This window comes from Chelonia mydas, chromosome 1 (genome assembly GCF_015237465.2).
Source record: "Chelonia mydas isolate rCheMyd1 chromosome 1, rCheMyd1.pri.v2, whole genome shotgun sequence".
Classification (NCBI taxonomy): Eukaryota; Metazoa; Chordata; order Testudines; family Cheloniidae; genus Chelonia; species Chelonia mydas.
This window is the reverse complement of record NC_057849.1, coordinates 120,273,336-120,292,862: the sequence shown is the minus strand read 5'-3', so window position 1 is coordinate 120,292,862 and position 19,527 is coordinate 120,273,336. Positions and strand designations below refer to the sequence as shown.

Genomic DNA, 19,527 nt, shown 5'->3' with positions numbered 1-19,527 from the left:
TCTTTATTTACCATTATTTTTTCCTCCACACCAAAGCAAACTTTCAGTAATAGTTTTGAAGATCACTAGCTCTGTGCTGCTTCCATTTTTGTGGTTTTTAACTTTGGAGTGCAAGACACACAGTGTGTATTTCCATTTTTTGTTTTGTTTTGGTGGTCTGATTTAATATGCATTTTATATCACTTTTTAAGCTAAACAATCCTATTTCTTCTTAGAACTGAAACACGAGATCCATGTTTGGAGACTGACAGCACAACGCATCAATCCTGCCAGCAGAGAGGAAACTGCTGTGAAATGCCTCTTAATGCAGAAAGTTCTGACTCTGGAGATCTTGCTGAGGAAAAAACTCAAAACGTTCCATAGGTATAGTCTGCACAAACTCATCACTTTAATTTAGTTTTGTCAAGCCACAGATTTTTGGGGGACTTGTGAAATCCACAGTCTGGCGGAATGGAGGACAATTTATTGGGGATGGCAATTTATGGAACTTTGCTGTTTTTAGCATGGGGCTGCAGGTTTTGTTGTATCAATGCTTTGCTAGCTGTGTGTAAGATTTGGAGTGAAATCTAGCCCCACTGAAGTCAATGATACTGAGGCCAGGATTTTACTTTAGTAATCTTACGCACAGCTCAGAGAGTGAAGATCAGTGTGTTCTCCATTGGGACCAGACCTGGATTCCATGCCACCTTCTGAGCGTCATGTGGGAATTGGAGAAGAGGTGCTGCCCCTTCTACCCAGCACCCTTCCCAATGATGATTAAAGACCAAGTAAGTAGCTAAAAGGTGTTTGATAAATGTAAGGAGACAGAATTGGCTTTTTGAGGCTGCAAAATATATGGTAACATGCCCCTGAACTTCAGGGTCTAGAAACATCAGGTAGTTTTCATTTGACAGCATAAAAAGTAAGTTTGTGACCCTTTTCCATTCAACAGTGTCCTTCAGAACATACAGTGTGGCATGCTGCTAAATAATTTTTAAAAATAAAATATTAAAGTGCTCTTCAATGAGGATGAGACTTTGGAAGACATCCCACTCATGTATAAAATTATTTATTATTAACATTTTAAGAAAGCGCTATCAATTTAAATATGACCCACAATTTAAATATTGTGCTGAGGGTGGGAAAAGCTTTAATAAAACCTAAGTCCAACAAAATGTTAATCCAATTTTTTTATAATTCCAATGAAAATCACTGCTAGTCATTTAAAAGTTGCTCTTTAGAATTTGAAACCTAAGTAGTATAGCACAAACAACCTGATAGTGAAATTGACTCTAAACAAAAGTGAAACTGACTTTATTAATTTTCATTGTCCAAGCTGAGTGCAGTGTAGATAATTAAATAAAGGGCGTGAAAAGGGAAATGTAAATTGAATTTTAAAAATTCTTTCAGTAACCTAAAGTGTTTTTGTTTACATCATATGATGTTTATGCTGACATTGTACATATTGAATAGTCTGGCAGGTTCATGTTAAATGATCAAAATCAGGCAAATTTTTAAAAAAAGGAAATAAAATATTATAAGAAATTATGATTTACCAAAGAGAGCACTTCTGAAGTGTGCATATAAACTACCTCGTTGATGCTGGAAGTCAGGATTCCTTCACCATAATGCAGCAATATGTAATCCATTACTGTTAATAGCACAGCTCCTGAACTCCAGGGCATGCTAGAAGAGCTGACTATACTGATAACTCAATGAAATAATCCAGATTTTAAAAACTTCATTATAAAATGCAAATGATATATCTCTATCAAAGTAAGTGTGTGTGTGTGTTGATGCTATCACATGACCATTGTTTTATCTCAAAATGGTGCATATCAACTTCCAGAACTGGTGCAGGAACTAACTACAGTCTTTGGCCTCAGTCCTGCAGTGAAGTTTGCTAATTCAAACCTAAAATGGTGCAGGGTTCCTTTGAAATCAGTGGGACTTTTCATAAGCATAAGGTCTATGTGCTAATGGATTGCATTGCAGGACTGGGTTTTTAAGATGAAATCCTTGTCCCCATTGAAGTTAATGGGAGTTTTGCTATTGGTTGTAATAAGGCCATGGTTTCATACTTAGAGTGCATTGCTTATATAAGTAGGAGGATGGTCTAAATGTGAGAGGAGCTAGTTGTAATAAAGAGGACCTATTCCGATACTATATTAAGATTGTGGCAGAACTCTAATTTCATAACTAAAGGGCATGGGTCCTTTTCTTTCAGACAAATTTCACAAGAAGATAAAAACTGGGAAACAAATATTCAGGAGCTCCAAAAAAAGGTAAATAAATGGCAGTTATACTAAGTTTCAGAAGAACTGAAGTATATCCTAGCAGAAAAAGCAGGAACCAATTCAGTGCACCTATCAAATACTCTCCATGCAGGGGAGAAAAGCTGGTGGGCTGGCTTCTGAATGGGACAGCGTTAAGGTAGCACATTCAGATGTTAAGATTTCTTTTAAGTTTAACCTTAAGTTTGAATTTCCAGTTTCTTATTTTTTTTGTTTTAACTATAATGTACTTTGTGTGTGTGTGTGTATATATATACACACACACACACTGCCCCCTCTCCCCCCCGCCAACTGCCCGATATGTTCCTGCAACCTTAAATTTACTTAATGATGGTTTTTGGTCACACTTTATACTGTTATAAAGTGTTAATACATGATTAATTGATGATTTAATAAATTGCTAATCAATTGTTATAGATTCCAACAGTTCAACAGGTTGCTTATATCATGGCTTGTAGCTATAGAGAACATCTTCTACTGATATCCTTATTACCATCTATAATATAATATTTATGTCATTAACATATTTATATTCATATTTTTTTTTTGGTGCTGCGATAGCACCTAAGAACACCAGTCAGGGACCAGGGCCAGCAGCACTATGCGCAGTACAAACACAGCTCCTGTTTCAAAGAGCTACAGTCTAATCAAGCTCTTATTAAAAGAACCTTGTATAAAGTATGATCAGATTTTTAAATAGTCTTAACCGGGTGTGTGTGTGTGAAGAAAATGGTGACTAGAGAGGGGAATACCAGGACAGAGAGTGGGAGGGTGGGGATAATACAGAGGGGGATACAGAATCGGAGGGGGGGGCAGAATCTAGGTGGAGCAAGTGAGACTAGAAAGAGGAATCAGAAGACAATAGAGAAGACTGGGACTAAAAAAGGAAACTAGAGAGGAATGGGGGAGAAGATGGGGACTGGTGATAAGAATATGGATCTTGGGGGAAAAAGAGGGGCCAGGAAAGGAGAGTGCAGGAATTCGGTAGAAAGTGGAGACTAGAATGATGAATAAAGGGCAAGAGTAGAACCTGTGGATTAGGTTCTAAGATTTTGGAGCAGAATTCAATAGCAAGGGGTTAATTTATTTCTGTGCCATGGAATCACAGACTGCATTGAGTCCTGTTTATAATGGAAATTGCATTTCAGTGTTACTGTTCCCATTACAATAAAGTTAAAACGGGTAGCTGAACAAATATGAACATTTTGAGCAGTCATGATCTGCAGATTCCTGCTATTCACATTTGTGTCAAGGGCCTTAAATCTACAGTTGCCGCTGCTAAATTGTAATCACTTACCTAACATACAGTATGATGATTAAAATGTTTAAAAATTGCCTTCCTTTATTATCAATTACATACGAAACAAATTTAGAAGTTGTAGCTAATGTCAAAAGATTTTTGTTGTCTAAAATAGCATTGTTTCTCCAGAATTTTCTTTTTTTCCCCCCAAGAGAATCTTTTTCCTAACTTAAGATTTTTACTTTTCTCTTCCTGTATCACCTTCCTTTACAGTAAGAGATTCCTTTACAAATGCATGTTTGATTGAAAGTGTGTATAGTATAATAAATAGTTTCTTCTGTAACATAGTTGCTGAATGTTTTTCCTACCTACAGCACAGAATAACAGACAAAATACTTCTCATCAAATGCCTGACTGTGTTGGGATTTGTTATCCTGATGTTCTTTCTCAATTCATTTGTTCCAGGCATTCATCTAGATCTTGGTGAGTCTGATTTCTCTGCTTTATCATACTGATAGACTTAGTAACGAAAAGGAGACATTTGAGTTTGGATCTCTTCACAAGGTCCTTTTCTTCTATGCTATACATATCTCTCTCACACAGTACTATGACACTGATCAGACCAGAAGTTTCCCAGATTAGGTTCTCAAAGCCCAGGCATGTCCCAATTAAATCAGTAGTGACAGGTATGCTGGTGACTTCCATTTTCTGACCCGCCTTCCTTTTACCAGAGAGGAGATCCATATCAGAGGGGTCAAAGGTGGGTTGGGTTCCCTTGGTGCCTGTGTGCATGCCTCTGAACCTGCCAAGAGCTGAGGTAATATGTATGACAAAAACCAAACATGAGAGAAAAAATCATTCCTGCAGGAAAATTAAAATGTTCTGGGAGCCATTTCTTCAGTTCTCTGATTCTTCATTATCAATGTCAATGATTTTCATCAATGAGACATCAAATTTGTATGGAATGTGGGGACTAAAATGGGTAATGTCCCTCGAAATAAGAAGTACCACTGAGAGGTACCTGTGTATTTAACAGGTTTCAGAGTAGCAGCCGTGTTAGTCTATATCCGCAAAAAGAAAAGGAGAACTTGTGGCACCTTAGAGACTAACAAATTTATTTGAGCATAAGCTTTCGTGAGCTACAGCTCACTTCATCGGATTTAACAGTTTATAATTGAGCAAAAGCTAAATGGAATTTGATGGTTCAAAGAAAGGGTATTTTCCTGGTCTGATTTTCAAAGGCCTGCTGCGAACAATGGAGCTGTGAGAGCTTCTCATAGACAAAGTCACAAGAATCCTTTGTACTGGAAAGTGTTAGGCAACATACATATAGAGTTTGCTACCTGCTCCCCTTATAATTACCCACCACCAGCAAACCAGATAACTCAGAAGATTAAATCCCCTCCCTCTCCATTATTTCCCCCTCTCTCACATTTTTCTGTCCCCAAACTCCCCATTTTTATCTGCCGGGGTGGTAAGATAAGGTTTACAGCATGACTTGAAGGTTTTCAGATTTGGCCTATTTCAGACTAAGGCTATGTTTCATTGTTAAAACTTTTGTTGTTCAGGAGTGTGAAAAAACACCCCGAACGAAAAACGTTTTAATGACGAAAAGCCCTTTGTTGGCAGGAGATGCTCTCCCAGTGATGAAGCTACCAACCCTCGTTGGGGGTGGTTTTATTTGGTTGCCTGGAGAGTTCTCCTCCTGTGACAAAGAGTGGCTACACTGTGTACATTACAACGGCGCAACTGTAGCAGCCCAGCCGCACCATTGTAAGGTGCAGAGCGTAGACATAGCCTAAGGCAATGGAAGCTGTGGGAGAGTGAATTCCAAAGTTGTGAGGCCTTCACAAAGAACACTTGCTCAGAAGCCCTTTCTCATGTATACCAGTGGAGCTTCAGCTCAAGCACCTCTGCTGACCTCAGCTGTGGAAGTATGGCGCACAGAGAGAGGTAAAGCAAACATTTAAAACTTCACCCGGAAACCAACAGGGAGGCGCTGTGGCATATACTCCTATCAAGATACTCTTACAAAGCCATAGTTAGTTTAAATTCCTGCTTAGTTAAGGTATAGTCCCATGCAGAGTACCTGACAGTAGTCTTAGTGAGGCAGAAAACAGGCACTCGAGGTGGGCAGCTGAATGAAGAGAACATGAAGTGAAGTCAGACAGACCTCTTAAAAAGCACCCTTCTCTATTCCCTCAAGCTAGGGAGTCTTTCCAAATAGGAGGCAGGGGTTTGGCAGTTTCCACATTGCTTCTCTTCTCCAGTCTCTGCTGGCATCTATCAGATACCCCAACCACTTCTTCTCTAGAGCCTCATAGGGTCAGTCAGAGACAGGAAGGGAAAGGGACAGCCTTTACAGCTCAGAGCCTCTTTGATTTTTCAGCACCTGTGCTGCAGAGGGAGTGGTCTCAGCAGTCCTGTGGAGCTGGAACTGTTGTGCTTCCCCAAAGGGACTCACGATACAGCGTCATACCCCACTGAGAGGTCACATAAGCTGGGGGAGGGGGTAATTCTGAGTTTGAGGAGACATACCAGTGCTAGCTCCCCACCCACATGGGCAGGACTTCCCCAGATCCTGCAGCAGAGAGGGGGCCTCAAACCATCCCAATAGGCACCCCCCGCCAGTTCCTGAATTGACTCACATGAGGAGAGATAGGGAGGTGGTGTCCAACCCCTGTAGATGGGCTGGGGACCCACCAGACCCTGGCACACATGCATAGGAGGCAGTGAGAGGGGCTCAGAAACTGGTGGTGGGGAAGCCCCCCCACCATACCCTAGATCACATGAAGGGGAGAGAGGGCTGCTCAGATCCCCCTAGAGGGGCAAGGGCCCCCCCGATATGGGCACCTGGGAGGAAAGAATGTGGGTCTCGCTGATGTCTCGGCCCCTATTCTTCTCCACTCCCCCTAACACTCACCCCCACATCCACCTTCCAAGTGTCCCACCCCTCCAGTCCCCCTAGCTCCCACAGCTTCCTCACTTGAACTCCCAACCTCTCTCCTGTCCCATACCATGCATCCTGCTTTATCCTCCCCCATAACCTCCTCTTTTTACTTCAGCCCCCAACCCTTCACCTCCTTTTCCCCCACTCCTCTGCCCCTTAATGCCCCTTCCAGGAAGCATTCACATGTCTAATTTTTTTCTGAAAAATATTTTGGTTACATTCCCATCAAAATAGAATTCTTTCTTTGACCTAGCTACTGCCTCTCAAGGAAGTATGTTACCTACAGTGATGGGAGAACCCCTCTCATCAGTAATGACTACTGTGAAGCACTGCTACAGTGCTGCAGATGTCCCTCTGTAGCAGTTTTAGTATAGACATAGCCTCAGTCCAAAATGTCTTTTGTCTTAGGTGGGGGCTTGTAATTAACTTATCTTTAGGCCATGTCTACACTACAAAATTATGTTGCCTTACGTCAGCATACAGCCACTGTAGTTATTAAATCACTTGTGTGTGTGCACGCTTGGCAACTTGTGTTGGCAGTGCACATCCTCACCAGGAGCATTTGTATTGACTGAATCGTTGGTGTGGTGCATTGTGGGACAGCTCCTGAAAGACAATAACAGTTGGAGGCAATGCAGTGTCTACGCTGACACTACGTTGACCTCCCACTAGGGGAGGTGATGTTACTAAAGGGGTGTAGAGAGTCACTTATATCAGCAGGAGTCAATTTAAGTGAAGATACTTCTACAGCTAGGTTGACAGAAGGTAGCTTACATCAGCCTAACTGTATAGTGTGCACCAAGCCTTAGGTATGTTAATTGAAGAATAAGTGACTCTCTGTACTTTGGGGGAACACCCAGCCCCCCCATGTTCATCCTTGTAAAATGATTGTGTAGTATCCAATGCAAAGTTGGTCATGTCGTGTGTCTTTGGAAGGCTCATGATGCACTGAGCATTGTCGTTATAGTGATGTTATAGTAATTGTTGTTACAGTAATGTTATAGGTTATAATTTCATGTATATAGTTATGAGGCTGAAAATGTATCCTCATGACTTAAAATAAGCCCAGGCAAAAACTCTCCAAAAGCAGAGAGGCAGTTCACACCTCATCAGGGCACGTATGGGACAAACCCAGCCCAGCCTCACAGGAAAAATGATGCTGGCATAGGCAGCAACAAAAGGATCTGTTGGATTCTCGAGTGAGTCACACCCCTGCCTTTGGTCAGTTTGGGGCTGTGATGAGGTAATGTTGACCTGACTCTGAAGGGGAGGGGGCAAAGCCAAGAGGGAAGAAAACATGATAAAAGGGAGAGCCATGGTCTTTCTCTCTCTTCCACCTACATCTACAGACACCACACCAAGCGATTGAAGCGCTGATCAAAGGGGAGAGCCTGGCTGAAGGGCAACCAGCCAGCCTGTGGTGTGAAGCATCTAAGTTTGTAAGGACATTGAAAGTGTTCAGATCAGCTTAGAATGCATTTTGCTTTTATTTCATTTGACCAAATCTGACTTGTTATGCTTTGACTTATAATCACTTACATTTTATCTTTGTAGTTAATAAATCTGTTTGTTTATTCTACCTGAAGCAGTGTGTTTGGTTTGAAACATGTCAGAGTCTCCCCTTTGGACAACAAGCCTGGTACATATATAAATTTCTTTGTTAAATTGATGAACTCATATAAGCTTGCAGCATCCAGTGGGCATAACTGGACACTGCAAGACGGAGGTTCCTAGGGTTGTGTCTGGGACCGGAGATATTGGCTAGTGTCATTTGGTTGCACAATCCAAAGAGCAGCTTGTATAGTAGAGGCTGTGTGTGAACAGCCCGGGAGTGGGGGTTCTGACAGCAGAGCAGGGTAAGGCTGGCTCCCAAAGTCAAGGATTGGAGTGACCTAGCGGATCACTGGTCCAGATAACACTAGAGGGGAACGTCACAGTAAGTTCACAGCCAACAATCTCAATGAGGTCTGTTATTCATTCACTCATTAGTACCTCTCCGTTTAACAGAACGAGGCAGCAGAAGGAAAAAAAATGTGTGTGTGTGAGTGTGGGGGAGGGGGGAGAGGCATGTAACTCGGACCTCAAATGACCCCAAATTTGGATCACTAACACTATCCGTGTCCCCATGTGGTGCACCAAATTTCAAAGCACTCTGAGTAACTCTTTGGATTTTGGAACACTTACAGGTGTTAAGCTTTAAAGCATATAAGATGGCAGGAATGGAAACCCTCTAGCTGTTTTTTTGTATTGGTGCATGGACTGTAAAAATGTACATTTTTGTAAATACCGGTCTCCATTTGGGTCCTGTGAAGATTTAGTGGCACCTTGCACTCCCTTTGTTAAAACTAAGACTGAGACTATTTTTTCAGGGATTACATCTCTGCAGTCCCTATCTCAAGTGACACTTCTGAGGCACACCAAATTTCCAAGGAATCCAAGTGACCATGTTGATTTTAGAAGACTTAGAAATGTCGACCTTTAAACAGAAGTCATGACACAACCTTAAGTATGATGATGCTGCTGTGCCACTGTAATTAGTGTTAATGGGAGCTGCAAGCTCACACCATGAGGGCTTATTGATAACTCCTGAACTTAATTTTAACTATCAGTTAGTTACATATTATTGTTACTGAACTTTTGCTGCTGTGAGTCTCCATGGTTTTTCAGTTCTACAGTGTATGGAAATAATTTTCTTAAAATACAGCATATCATATACTCTAATGCTTCTGTTAAAGTTGTTTAACATTTTTCCTCACAAAAAGGAAAGTGGATCTGTCATAAATATAAAGGGAAGGGTAACTACCTTCCTGTATACAATACTATAAAATCCCTCCTGGCCAGAGGCAACATCCTGTTACCTGTAAAGGGTTAAGAAGCTCAGGCAACCTGGCTGACACCTGACCCAAAGGGCCAATAAGGGAACAAGATACTTTCAAATCTTGGGGGGCGGGGAGGAAGGCTTTTGGTTGTGCTCTTTGTTTACGTGGTTGTTCTCTCTTGGGGCTGAGAGAGGCCAGGCAGAAATTCATCTTCTCCAACCCATCCTAATCCACGTCTCCAATATTGCAATCAGTATAGGTAAGCCAGGCAAGGCGGATTAGTTTATCTTTCATTTTATGTGAATTTTCCCTGTGTTAAGAGGGAGCTTTCTTTTGCTGTTTCTGTAACTTTAAGGTTTTGCCCAAAGGGGGATCCTCTGTGTTTTGTATCTGAATACCTTGTAAAGTATTTTCGATCCTGATTTTACACAGATGATTTTTACCTTTCTTTTTTTTAAAATAAAATCCTTCCTTTAAGAACCTGACTGATTTTTCCATTGTTCCAAGACCCAGGGGTTTGGGTCTTTGATGATTTTGTAACAAATTGGTTAGGATATTATTCTCAAGCCTCCCCGGGAAAGGGCGTGTGTAAGGCTTGGGGGGATATTTTGGGGGAAGACGTCTCCAAGTGGGCTCTTCCCTGAATCTTTGTTAAATTGCTTGGTGGTGGCAGCAGCGTACCAGGTTTTAACCTAAGCTGGTAGAAATAAGCTTAGGGGGCTTTCATGCGGGTCCCCACATCTGTACCCTAGAGTTCAGGGTGGGGAAGGAACCCTGACAGGATTTTAGATGCGTGTTTACTTTTCCTGCAGAATAATATCTTATACAAAAGTTAGAGTGTTAGCAATCTAATAACTTTTAACTGCATTTGGTAGAGTGAATCAGAAAGATTATGGAATTCTTTATCAAACCCCAGCGTTGATATAATTTTTCCATTATGAATTTGGAATCACTAAGCTAATTTGCAAACGCTGATGTTTTAATTTAAACAATAAAATCAGCATATTTAACAGCCTTATTAAATGCTAGCTGCCTTCCTGTTTAGTTTTCTTGTATCCCTTCATTAATTTATTTAGTTCTATTTATATGCAAATACATATGTTAATGCAGTGTTAAGGCTTAGACTTAAACAAACAGAAATAGAAAATTTAGAGTGAAGGTTCCCACAACAGCCTTCATTCTACCTCTTCTGTATTTGATTTTTTTAAAGTAACTTCTGTTTTATTCTGTTGGTTAAGCCCTCCAGGGAAGATACTAATTTCGCTATAGGTGTGTACAGTGCCTAACACAATGATTTTTGACTGTGGCTCATATGTGCTAGCATCATATAAATAAATAATAATTAATGTATGTTTATACTTTATATGTAACAGTTGCACATATGTCGCATTTTGTACTATTTGATCTATGATCTGGTAATGGGATGTTATTTTAAAGTGTATTTTTTTTCCTGACTCTTGCATGGTAAAAATCCCAACTTTGATGTAGCGTTAACAGATTTTTGCACAGAATTTTCGTTGTTTTTTTTCTTTGTATGCCTTTCAACCTGTCCACAATTTGCTCCTCTGTATTACTCTAAAGTGAAGGTCCCATAACTTGGCTATGTGCTGTTCATAGGCCATACAGTTTCTCTGCAGAACTTCCTTTCCAACTTCCTCCCCAGTAGGATGTTTTTTTAACCCAGTTATATGTTTGGCCTCCACACCATGCCCTGGGAAAAAGTTCCACAGGCTGACTATGTGTTTTGTGAAGAAGTATTTCCTTTTGTTTGTTTTAAACCTGCTGCCTATTAATTTCATTGGGTGACCCCTGGTTCATGTGTTATGTGAAAGTGAATAAGGAAGTGTTATTTATCCTTTCTCCAAACCATTCATGATTTTATAGACTTCTATCAGATCCCCCTTAGTCATTTCTTTGCTGAACAGTCTGTCTCTTTAATCTCTACTCATATGGAAGCTATTCCATACCCCTACTAATTTTTGTTGCCCTTCTCTGTACCTTTTCCATTTCTAGTGTATCTTTTTGGAGAGGGAGCAGCCTAGGCTGTTTCTTTCAACTCGTAGACACGGAACAAACCAGACTTGCCTGGGCTATGGATAATGGGGTTAAGCTTACGTAAAGGAATATGTGTGTAGGGCTCTTTGTTATTTTAAATCCACTTCTCTAAGTCCTGTGTACCTTATGGGCAGAATAAATCCTGCTTTGTTTTGAAGTAGCTGTTTCTGTATCACTGCAAACACATGCTGTCACAGGCTCCCGGAGGATGGCTCCTTCAGGCGCCAGGCCCATTGTGCTCGCTAAATAACGCAGCTGGCAACTGAGAGTATAAACTGGAGATCCAGCTGGAGATGGTTGGATCATGAGATCCCGCCCCAAGGCAAAGTGGAGGCACAGGCGTGCCACATAATAGGGGTGCACTTCGGGGACTGCAAAAGGGTCTCAGCAGGAGTAGCCTACTCAGGGGCTGGGACAAGTTGTTCCAGTGGTTAATTACCCTCACTGTGAAAAATGTGCACATTATTTCTTGTCTGAATTTATCTGGTTACAACTTCTAGCCATTGAATCTTGTTATACTTTGCTAGAGCGAAGGGCCTTCTATTATCAAATTTTGGTTCCCCACATACATAGTTATAGACAGTGATCCAATTACCTCTTAGCTGTCTCTAAATATTATAAGATTTAATTGGTGAACTCCTCTGTGCTTATACTCAGTTTCCTCCTTGAGAATGAATTCTCATCTGGATTTTAGATTCACTGCAGTTCACACCTCTGGCTGTGCCATACATCGCATTATTCTTGACTTCCCGTAATTCTGTAAAATATTGTCCTTGAAACCTGGGAGTGCTGCTCAGCTGCACCCTAACATCAGCCCTTCGCATGTTCCTCTCATGATCAGTGGGATTTGATGTTGTTATAACATTTAAATTCTGTGACCTGAGCACTGTAAAAAGAATGCATTCATTGTTTTCATTTCATTTAATCTGACTTCTGCTTTATTCAGTAAACTAGATTTTATAGGCCTCCTTTTCATTTTATTGCCAATGCATTCCATTTAGAAATGTGTTGAACTGTTATGATCACAAAAGGCCCTTGTTGTGTGGTCCTTCCTTTGGAAACCACTTGTCACATTTACTGACTCATTTACATAATTCTCAGGAAGTTTTGAAGAAATTGACAAGAGAAATTAAAGACTATAATTTGAAAGGGCACCAGCAGAACAAAAACCAAATGACGTCCATAGAGTGTATGATGCAAATTAGAGTGGAAGTTTTGTCTTTTTACAAAATGAGTGACACCTCAAATTCGGCTCGGTGAGTTTTGCCCATGTAATTTCTCTTGATTTTCAGCCTGCTGTTGTTTAAACAGACATGCAGATTGCCAGCTTTTACAGTGGTTTCTATGATTGAACTAGTGATTATAACAGACTAGTGGTTGAGTAGCCAAGTGTAGTGCTTGCTTGGAAAATTGCCTACTGATGAAGAAAGCTCTTTGTTGCTCTGGAGTCTGTCATAAACTTGATTAAAGTTACAGTTGTTACATTGTACAGTTGTACAGAAGTTACATTCAAAACTAAAAATTTGAATGTAATATGCACGGAACCAATGTTTGTTCTGCTTAGAAAAACTGAGCCTGATTCTCCAATCACTGCACCCTATGAAACTTAAGCAGCTTCCATCCCCTACTTGTGGGTTCTTGTTTAACATGTTTCAAAAAGTGGATCTCAGAGTTCACTAGTTCATAGCAGAAGTGGTTCTTCCTCAGTACAGTTGAGGCAAATAAGCAGGGAGCGATGTGTACAGAAGCTTGCACAGCTGCTGACAGTGCTACACCTAATTTAGATTACTTAAATCTACAGGTCCAGGACTAGGCAAACCCACCTATCAGTGACAAATAGGAAACTTTTCATAACCTGTTAAATTCTACACAATTTAAACTTTGTGAAAAAGTCAAGTCCTCATGCAAAGAGAATATTCCAAATGTGAAATGAATGTAAACTGCGGGATGTCTTTCTAAGAGTGTAAACAGCCTGAAAAAAATGAGGTGTATATGGGTTATTGCCCCAAACTTGTTTCCCGGACGCAGCCTGAGCAACTGACCTGTGTATTAGGGAGTTCCTTTGGGGTGGGGGTGACGTTGCACTCTATATGATTTTATGAAAATATGCTAATGAGTGTGAATATAATGTAACTGGAATATGCTTCATGTAAAAGGTCTCTTGTAAGGTATCATTACAAAGTTTATAATCTACTGAGTGTGGTCATCCTATTTGTATAAATGTATCACTCTTGTATCGGAAACTAGAAAATATGAAATATAACTCTGAGGGCCTATTGTAATTATGCAAAATGTGGGCCATTAATGGTGGTTTGGAATTTTGATGGCTCTCATCAACCAGGACAATTGACTGTGGATGGCTCTGTTTGCAGGCAGGCCTTCCTGTGAGTCAGGCTGGGAGGAATGAAGGCTTGGGGGTCTCACAGGACATGTGATCATGTCACCTGAACTGGGATCAATTTTTAACATGGTGCTTTTCCATTTAGAAGGAGGGGTGGGAACCCAGAGAGGGAGAAAGAATTCCTGCCTTATGCAAAAGATATATAAGGAGGTGGAACAGAACAAAGGGGGTGGCAATCATGAGAAATCCCCTAGCTACCACCTGAGCTGGAACAAGGGCTGTACCAGGGGAAAGGATTGTGCCCAGACTAGGAAGGTGTACAGTCTGTGATAGAAGCTTATTGAAACATCTGAGGGTGAGGTTTTATCTGTATTCAGTGTTCTTACTGTATTAGGTTTAGACTTGTGTGTTTTATTTGATTTTACTTGGTAATTCACTTTGTTCTGTCTGTTATTATTTGGAACCACTTAAATCCTACTTTTTGTATTTAATAAAATCACTTTTTACTTATTTATTAACCCAGAGTATGCATTAATAACTTGGGGGGGGGGGGGGGGGGCAGGCAAACAGCTGTGCATATCTCTCTGTCAGTGTTATAGAGGGTGAACAATTTATGAGTTTACCCTGTATAAACTTTATACAGGGTAAAATGGATTTATTTGGGGTTTGGACCCCATTGGGAGTTGGGCATCTAGTGTTGGAGACAGGAACACTTCTTAAGCTGTTTTCAGTTAAGCCTGCAGCTGTTGGGGGACGTGGTTCAGATCTGGATCTGGGTTTGCAGCAGGCTAGTGTGTCTGGCTCAAACCAGGAAGGGCACTGAAGTCCCAAGCTGCCACGGGAAACAGGCTCAGGGGTAGTCTCAGAACATCATGTGGCAGGTCCCAAGGGGGTTTCTGTGATCCAACCCATCACAGTGGGTGTGAAGGGATTTTTTTTCCCCAGGCCACCCCACTGAGGCAGGACTGTGTAGGGACCTCCAGAGTTGCCAGGGAGAAAAGAGGAGGATTTATGCCAGAGAGAGATGTGAACAGCCTCCATTCATCTTGAAAGGCTTGTCAGCTCTGAATAATCTTTGTCTTTCTCAGTTTTACACCTCAGACTGCTGTTCTAGAATTTTGGGAGGCTATAGCCACCACCCAGCACTGGTAGTAAATAGGGTAAATCTTCTGAATCTGCCACACTGCATGGTTGTTAAGGGTTGTACAGGCCTATCAACTTTCATGTGAACTAAATTAATGTAAATAGTAACATGTAAAACTAGATTGATGCTAGGTAAAAAAAGAATGCGGGGGGGGGGGAAGGGAATGTTTTGACATTTCAGTTTAGAAATTAAATGTTGTCTCAGATGAGTTTTAGGGATAGTTAGGGTGAAAGGTCAATAATTTAAAAGTTTGCTGCTGTCATGGGTTTTCTTCTTCCAAAATATTTGGAAGCACATTTTAAATAAATAATTTAGGGTGGCAGATGTTAGCTTAGGAGTCAAGAATACCAACTTTACTGGGAAGGCATCTAGAATATTAAACAAAAAAAGATTGTGTTTGACACATTTTAAGGGAGGCTAAGGCTTTGTGCCAAAATAAAAATTCTCAAGGTTCATTCAGTATTCATAGCCTATTTCACTGTGCCTTTGTGTAAAAAGTGATTTATTCTCTTTAATCATTTGCAGAATTTAGCGTTTTCTTCCAAAGTATCTAGGGGTGAAATATTAAATCATTGCAATACAAATGAGCTTATAGGTATTGACTGCAAAGTAACTATTCACAATGATATTTGAATCTCACCCGTATTTAAGTTCTTAACAGCTAATATTTCTTCTTCCATCATTTTACTTCTAAAGCATTCCCATATGGTTTGGTAAATTAGAGGGTAGGACAGAAACTCCAGGAACCAACCTTGTTTCACAAAGTTTTAAATAAAAGGTTGAACAAACTAATTGCATGAAAACTACTTCACACATGTTAATGTTTCTGATTTTTTTGGCCCTAATACATTTGTGTGAGGGAGACCTGCACTACAAATTGCATAACTCATACTATTTATGAGAGTGGTGGTAAATTAGAAGAAATTGTTCAATATCTTCATCAATGATCTGGAGGATGGTGTGAATTGCACCCTCAGCAAGTTTGCAGATGACACTAAACTGGGAGGAGAGGTAGATATGCTGGAGGGTAGCGATAGCATACAGAGGGACCTAGACAAATTAGAGGATTGGGCCAAAAGAAATCTGGTGAGGTTCAACAAGGACGAGAGCAGAGTCCTTCACTTAGGACGGAAGAATCCCATGCACCTCTACAGACTAGGGACCAAATGGCTAGGCAGCAGTTCTGCAGAAAAGGACCTGGGGTTACAGTGGATGAGAAGCTGGATATGAGTCAACAGTGTGCCTTGTTGCCAAGAAGGCCAGTGGCATTTTGGAATGTATAAGTAGGGGCATTGCCAGCAGATCGAGGGACGTGATCGTTTCCCTCTATTCGACATTGGTGAGGCCTCATCTGGAGTACTGTATCCAGTTTTGGGCCCCACACTATAAGAAGGATGTGGAAAAATTGGAAAGCATCCAGCGGAGGGCAACAAAAATGATTAGGGGACTAGAACACATGACTTATGAGGAGAGGCTGAGGGAACTGGGATTATTTAGTCTGCAGAAGAGAAGAGTGAGGGGGGATTTGATAGCTGCTTTCAACTACCTGAAAGGGGGTTCCAAAGAGGATGGCTTTAGACTGTTCTCCGTGGTAGCAGATGACAGAATGAGGAGTAATGGTCTCAAGTTGCAGTGGGGGAGGTTTAGGTTGGATATTAGGAAAAACTTTTTCACTAGGAGGGTGGTGAAACACTGGAATGCCTTACCTAGGGAGGTGGTGGAATCTCCTTCCTTAGAAGTTTTTAAGGTCAGACTTGACAAAGCCCTGGCTGGGATGCTTTAGTTGGGATTGGTCCTGCTTTGAGCAGGGGGTTGGACTAGATGACCTTCTGACGTCCTTTCCAACCCTGATATTCTAAGATTCTAACTTTAATTTTACTAGGCCCTGCCTGTCTGGATTCAGGCTCTTATCCAAGGCCCACTGAAATCAGTGCAAGTCTTTTTGTTGACTTCACCGGGCTTTGGATCTGATCCTTAGTCTATTGCATACACAGAGTGTACCAATGAAATGAGGACTATTGAAAGCTATAGAGTTCTCCATTTGTTTATGATAATGTACACAGGATTATCTCAATTATGTCTCCATCAACAGTCATGAAGGAACTCCTTTAGCTTTTCCATTGTTTAACTCTATGTAATACCTTTTGGTTAGTTCTGAACTCTACCATGCCTCAACCAAAGGCCCCTCACTGTTCCCAGAACATTCTAGCCAGTTCCTTTCTGACCACAGCCTGCTAAGCAGGTCTCCACAGGAGTTGATTAATGCAGTTCCCACTCTCATTGCCTGACACCTCTCTTCCCAGACACCGGATATCCTTTTTTCTGACTTACAGTGAATACCAACTGTATTGGCTGGGAAGCTCCTGCCTTCAGTCAGCCCTTTCCTCAGGAGCTGATGGTTGAATCTCTGTTCTCTTCCCTGGTGAGCTGTTTTGCTACCCTTTTAAATTCCTTCTCCAGCTCTGTGCAAGCCTCGCAGGTGTGATGGGATGGAGCTGGTTGACCTTAACCCCCTATGGTTCTGGGTGCGGTTTGTATACTGCATCACACCGTCCCAATCTCTCTTGTCTGTAGTAATTCCTCTTGCTAATTTTTCACAAGTGTTGCTCCTGCCAAAAGTAAGCTGCCAGTTTCTACAAGTGAGGCTGTCTCCTTAACTCCTGGCCTGAAAAGGATGGACAGCAGAGTGGCACGTTAAGGCATTCTGACTTTTAAGGATTTCCACCCATGAACTGCCTTCTATTATTTCATCTCTTAACGGCATGTAGCAGTGCTGAGTTAAGCTGGCTGGAAGCCATTTCTTGGATTCAAGAATAAAAAGACACATGAGTTACTTGCACATTTTATTTTGCTGCTCTCTGATGTACATCATGTAGAGAATTTGAAAATACTAGCTTTCTGTTTTGATTTAAGTGTGTAGGTGTTAAAATGAGGGTGAACATAATGGTTTTTTAAGTATTTGGCTTATCCTTATCTGACTGTTTTTTATATATATATATAAAGAGACCTTTCTGCATAGCACAGATAATTTGATAAAGTGAACTATCTTTTTGCTATAGTGAGAGTTAGCATGTTGGAATGGAACCAGATTCTTGCAATCAACATTGGCTTGAACACAGAATGTCAGGTCCAATCCATGCCTTCTTGACAAGTTAACTTTGCAACACTTCCGCTTGGAATGTGTGAGAGAAAGGTGTCTGCTTTCAAGGACCTGCCTAATGTTAATCTCTTTTGAGGCAAATTTCCCAAAATAGGTGCGCAAATTATGCCTTCAAAATGTGCATTCATCCTTGCAAAACAGACATTGTCCAGACAGTTGCACAACACGTGACTTATAATTGTGTGTGCAAATGCCTATGTTTTCAGTACAACTTTTGTTTTGTGAAATGTACCCTTTCAATCTAAATATTCACACCCCCTTCATTTTATTTTTGACTCACAAGGATGATGTAAGTTATATATTTTAATATTTGTCTTTTTAAAAATCTGGCAGCTTTTACTGAGAGAAGGCTCTGTAAAATGATGCAGACCTATATACATAGGAAGTCATGTAGCTGTTACATCCATCCATACAAATCTCTTGTAGCTAGGGCAATGGTAGTGACCAGAGGCATTTGGCCATCTCAGATGTCAGTGTTTAATTGTGTTTTTCACAGAGTTCTCCCTTAAAGATCATCACATCTTCTATCACTTGGACTAAACAGGACTATCAACAAGAATAGTGAGTGTGGACTTTGTAATGCAATGGTGGATGTGATTTCTCCACTCTGACCCCACAGTGACCAATTGCTATTATTTTAACAAAAGGTTACCTGAATAAAGCCCAGTTGACCTTGGAATTTAAATCTGGTGTCACTCATACTGTGGATGTGCTGATCTGTGGCTGAAAAGCAGCTGGTCTTGTTGTGTCTCCTCTGCTCCTTATTCTATGCTATGGTCTTTGCTTTTTCATTTGATCTCTTCCCTCCACCATGGGTTGCTGTTTCTTTTCAGCTCTCTCACATTCTTTCCCTTCACTCATGCTGGAGGAAGCTACCACTGTCACATTGCAAACTGCCCTACACAATCACCATCACAGTTCCATCCCCGAGGCAGGCATAAAATGTGCTATTGCAAGTGGCATAACAGCCTAGAAATCATTTATATATAGTGAGACCTGTTTTAGGAGGCCAACAACGATCACTTACTTAACAGAAGAGATCTAATAATGGCAGAACAAGATTGCGTTCGGGCAATGTGAGAAAAAGTCTATTCAAGATTAAAAATACTTATCTGGTGCCAACATTTATTATTTGTAAAAACTTAACACATGTTCATACAATTTGTGTATTCAGGTACATATGGCAAAGTAACAGCACTAAAATTAAGATGCTTTAAAATACTTCAGTGCAGTACAATTTTATTTTACATTCAGAACTGTTAGAAAAAAAAGAGTCCAGGAGAAGGGGTTCTTTCTGAGTGGAATATTTCAGCGTTTTAGTCAACATAAATGATTTTGAAATAGCATAGAGAGTACATTTGTAAAGTTTGTGGATGATACCAAGCTGGGAGGGGTTGTAAGTGCTTTGGAGGACAGGATTAGAATTCCAAATGATCTTGACAAACTGGAGTAATGGTCTGAAATAAATAGGATTTAATTCAACAAGGAAAAATGCAGAGTACTACACTTAGGGAGGAATAATCAATTACACAAATACAAAGTGGA

At 40.7% G+C, this 19,527-nt stretch overlaps 1 protein-coding gene across 1 annotated transcript in view; it reads left to right on the top strand.

Annotated features, from left to right (window-relative positions):
• The window catches only part of OCA2 (OCA2 melanosomal transmembrane protein), a 340,000-nt gene that overhangs the window by 207,642 nt on the left and 112,831 nt on the right, over window positions 1–19,527 (top strand). Inside the window, exons 16-18 of the mRNA XM_007063202.4 lie at window positions 216–363; window positions 2,207–2,264; window positions 3,888–3,996. Coding sequence (XP_007063264.1) covers window positions 216–363; window positions 2,207–2,264; window positions 3,888–3,996 — 315 coding nt within the window. The remainder of the gene's footprint in view (window positions 1–215; window positions 364–2,206; window positions 2,265–3,887; window positions 3,997–19,527) is intronic.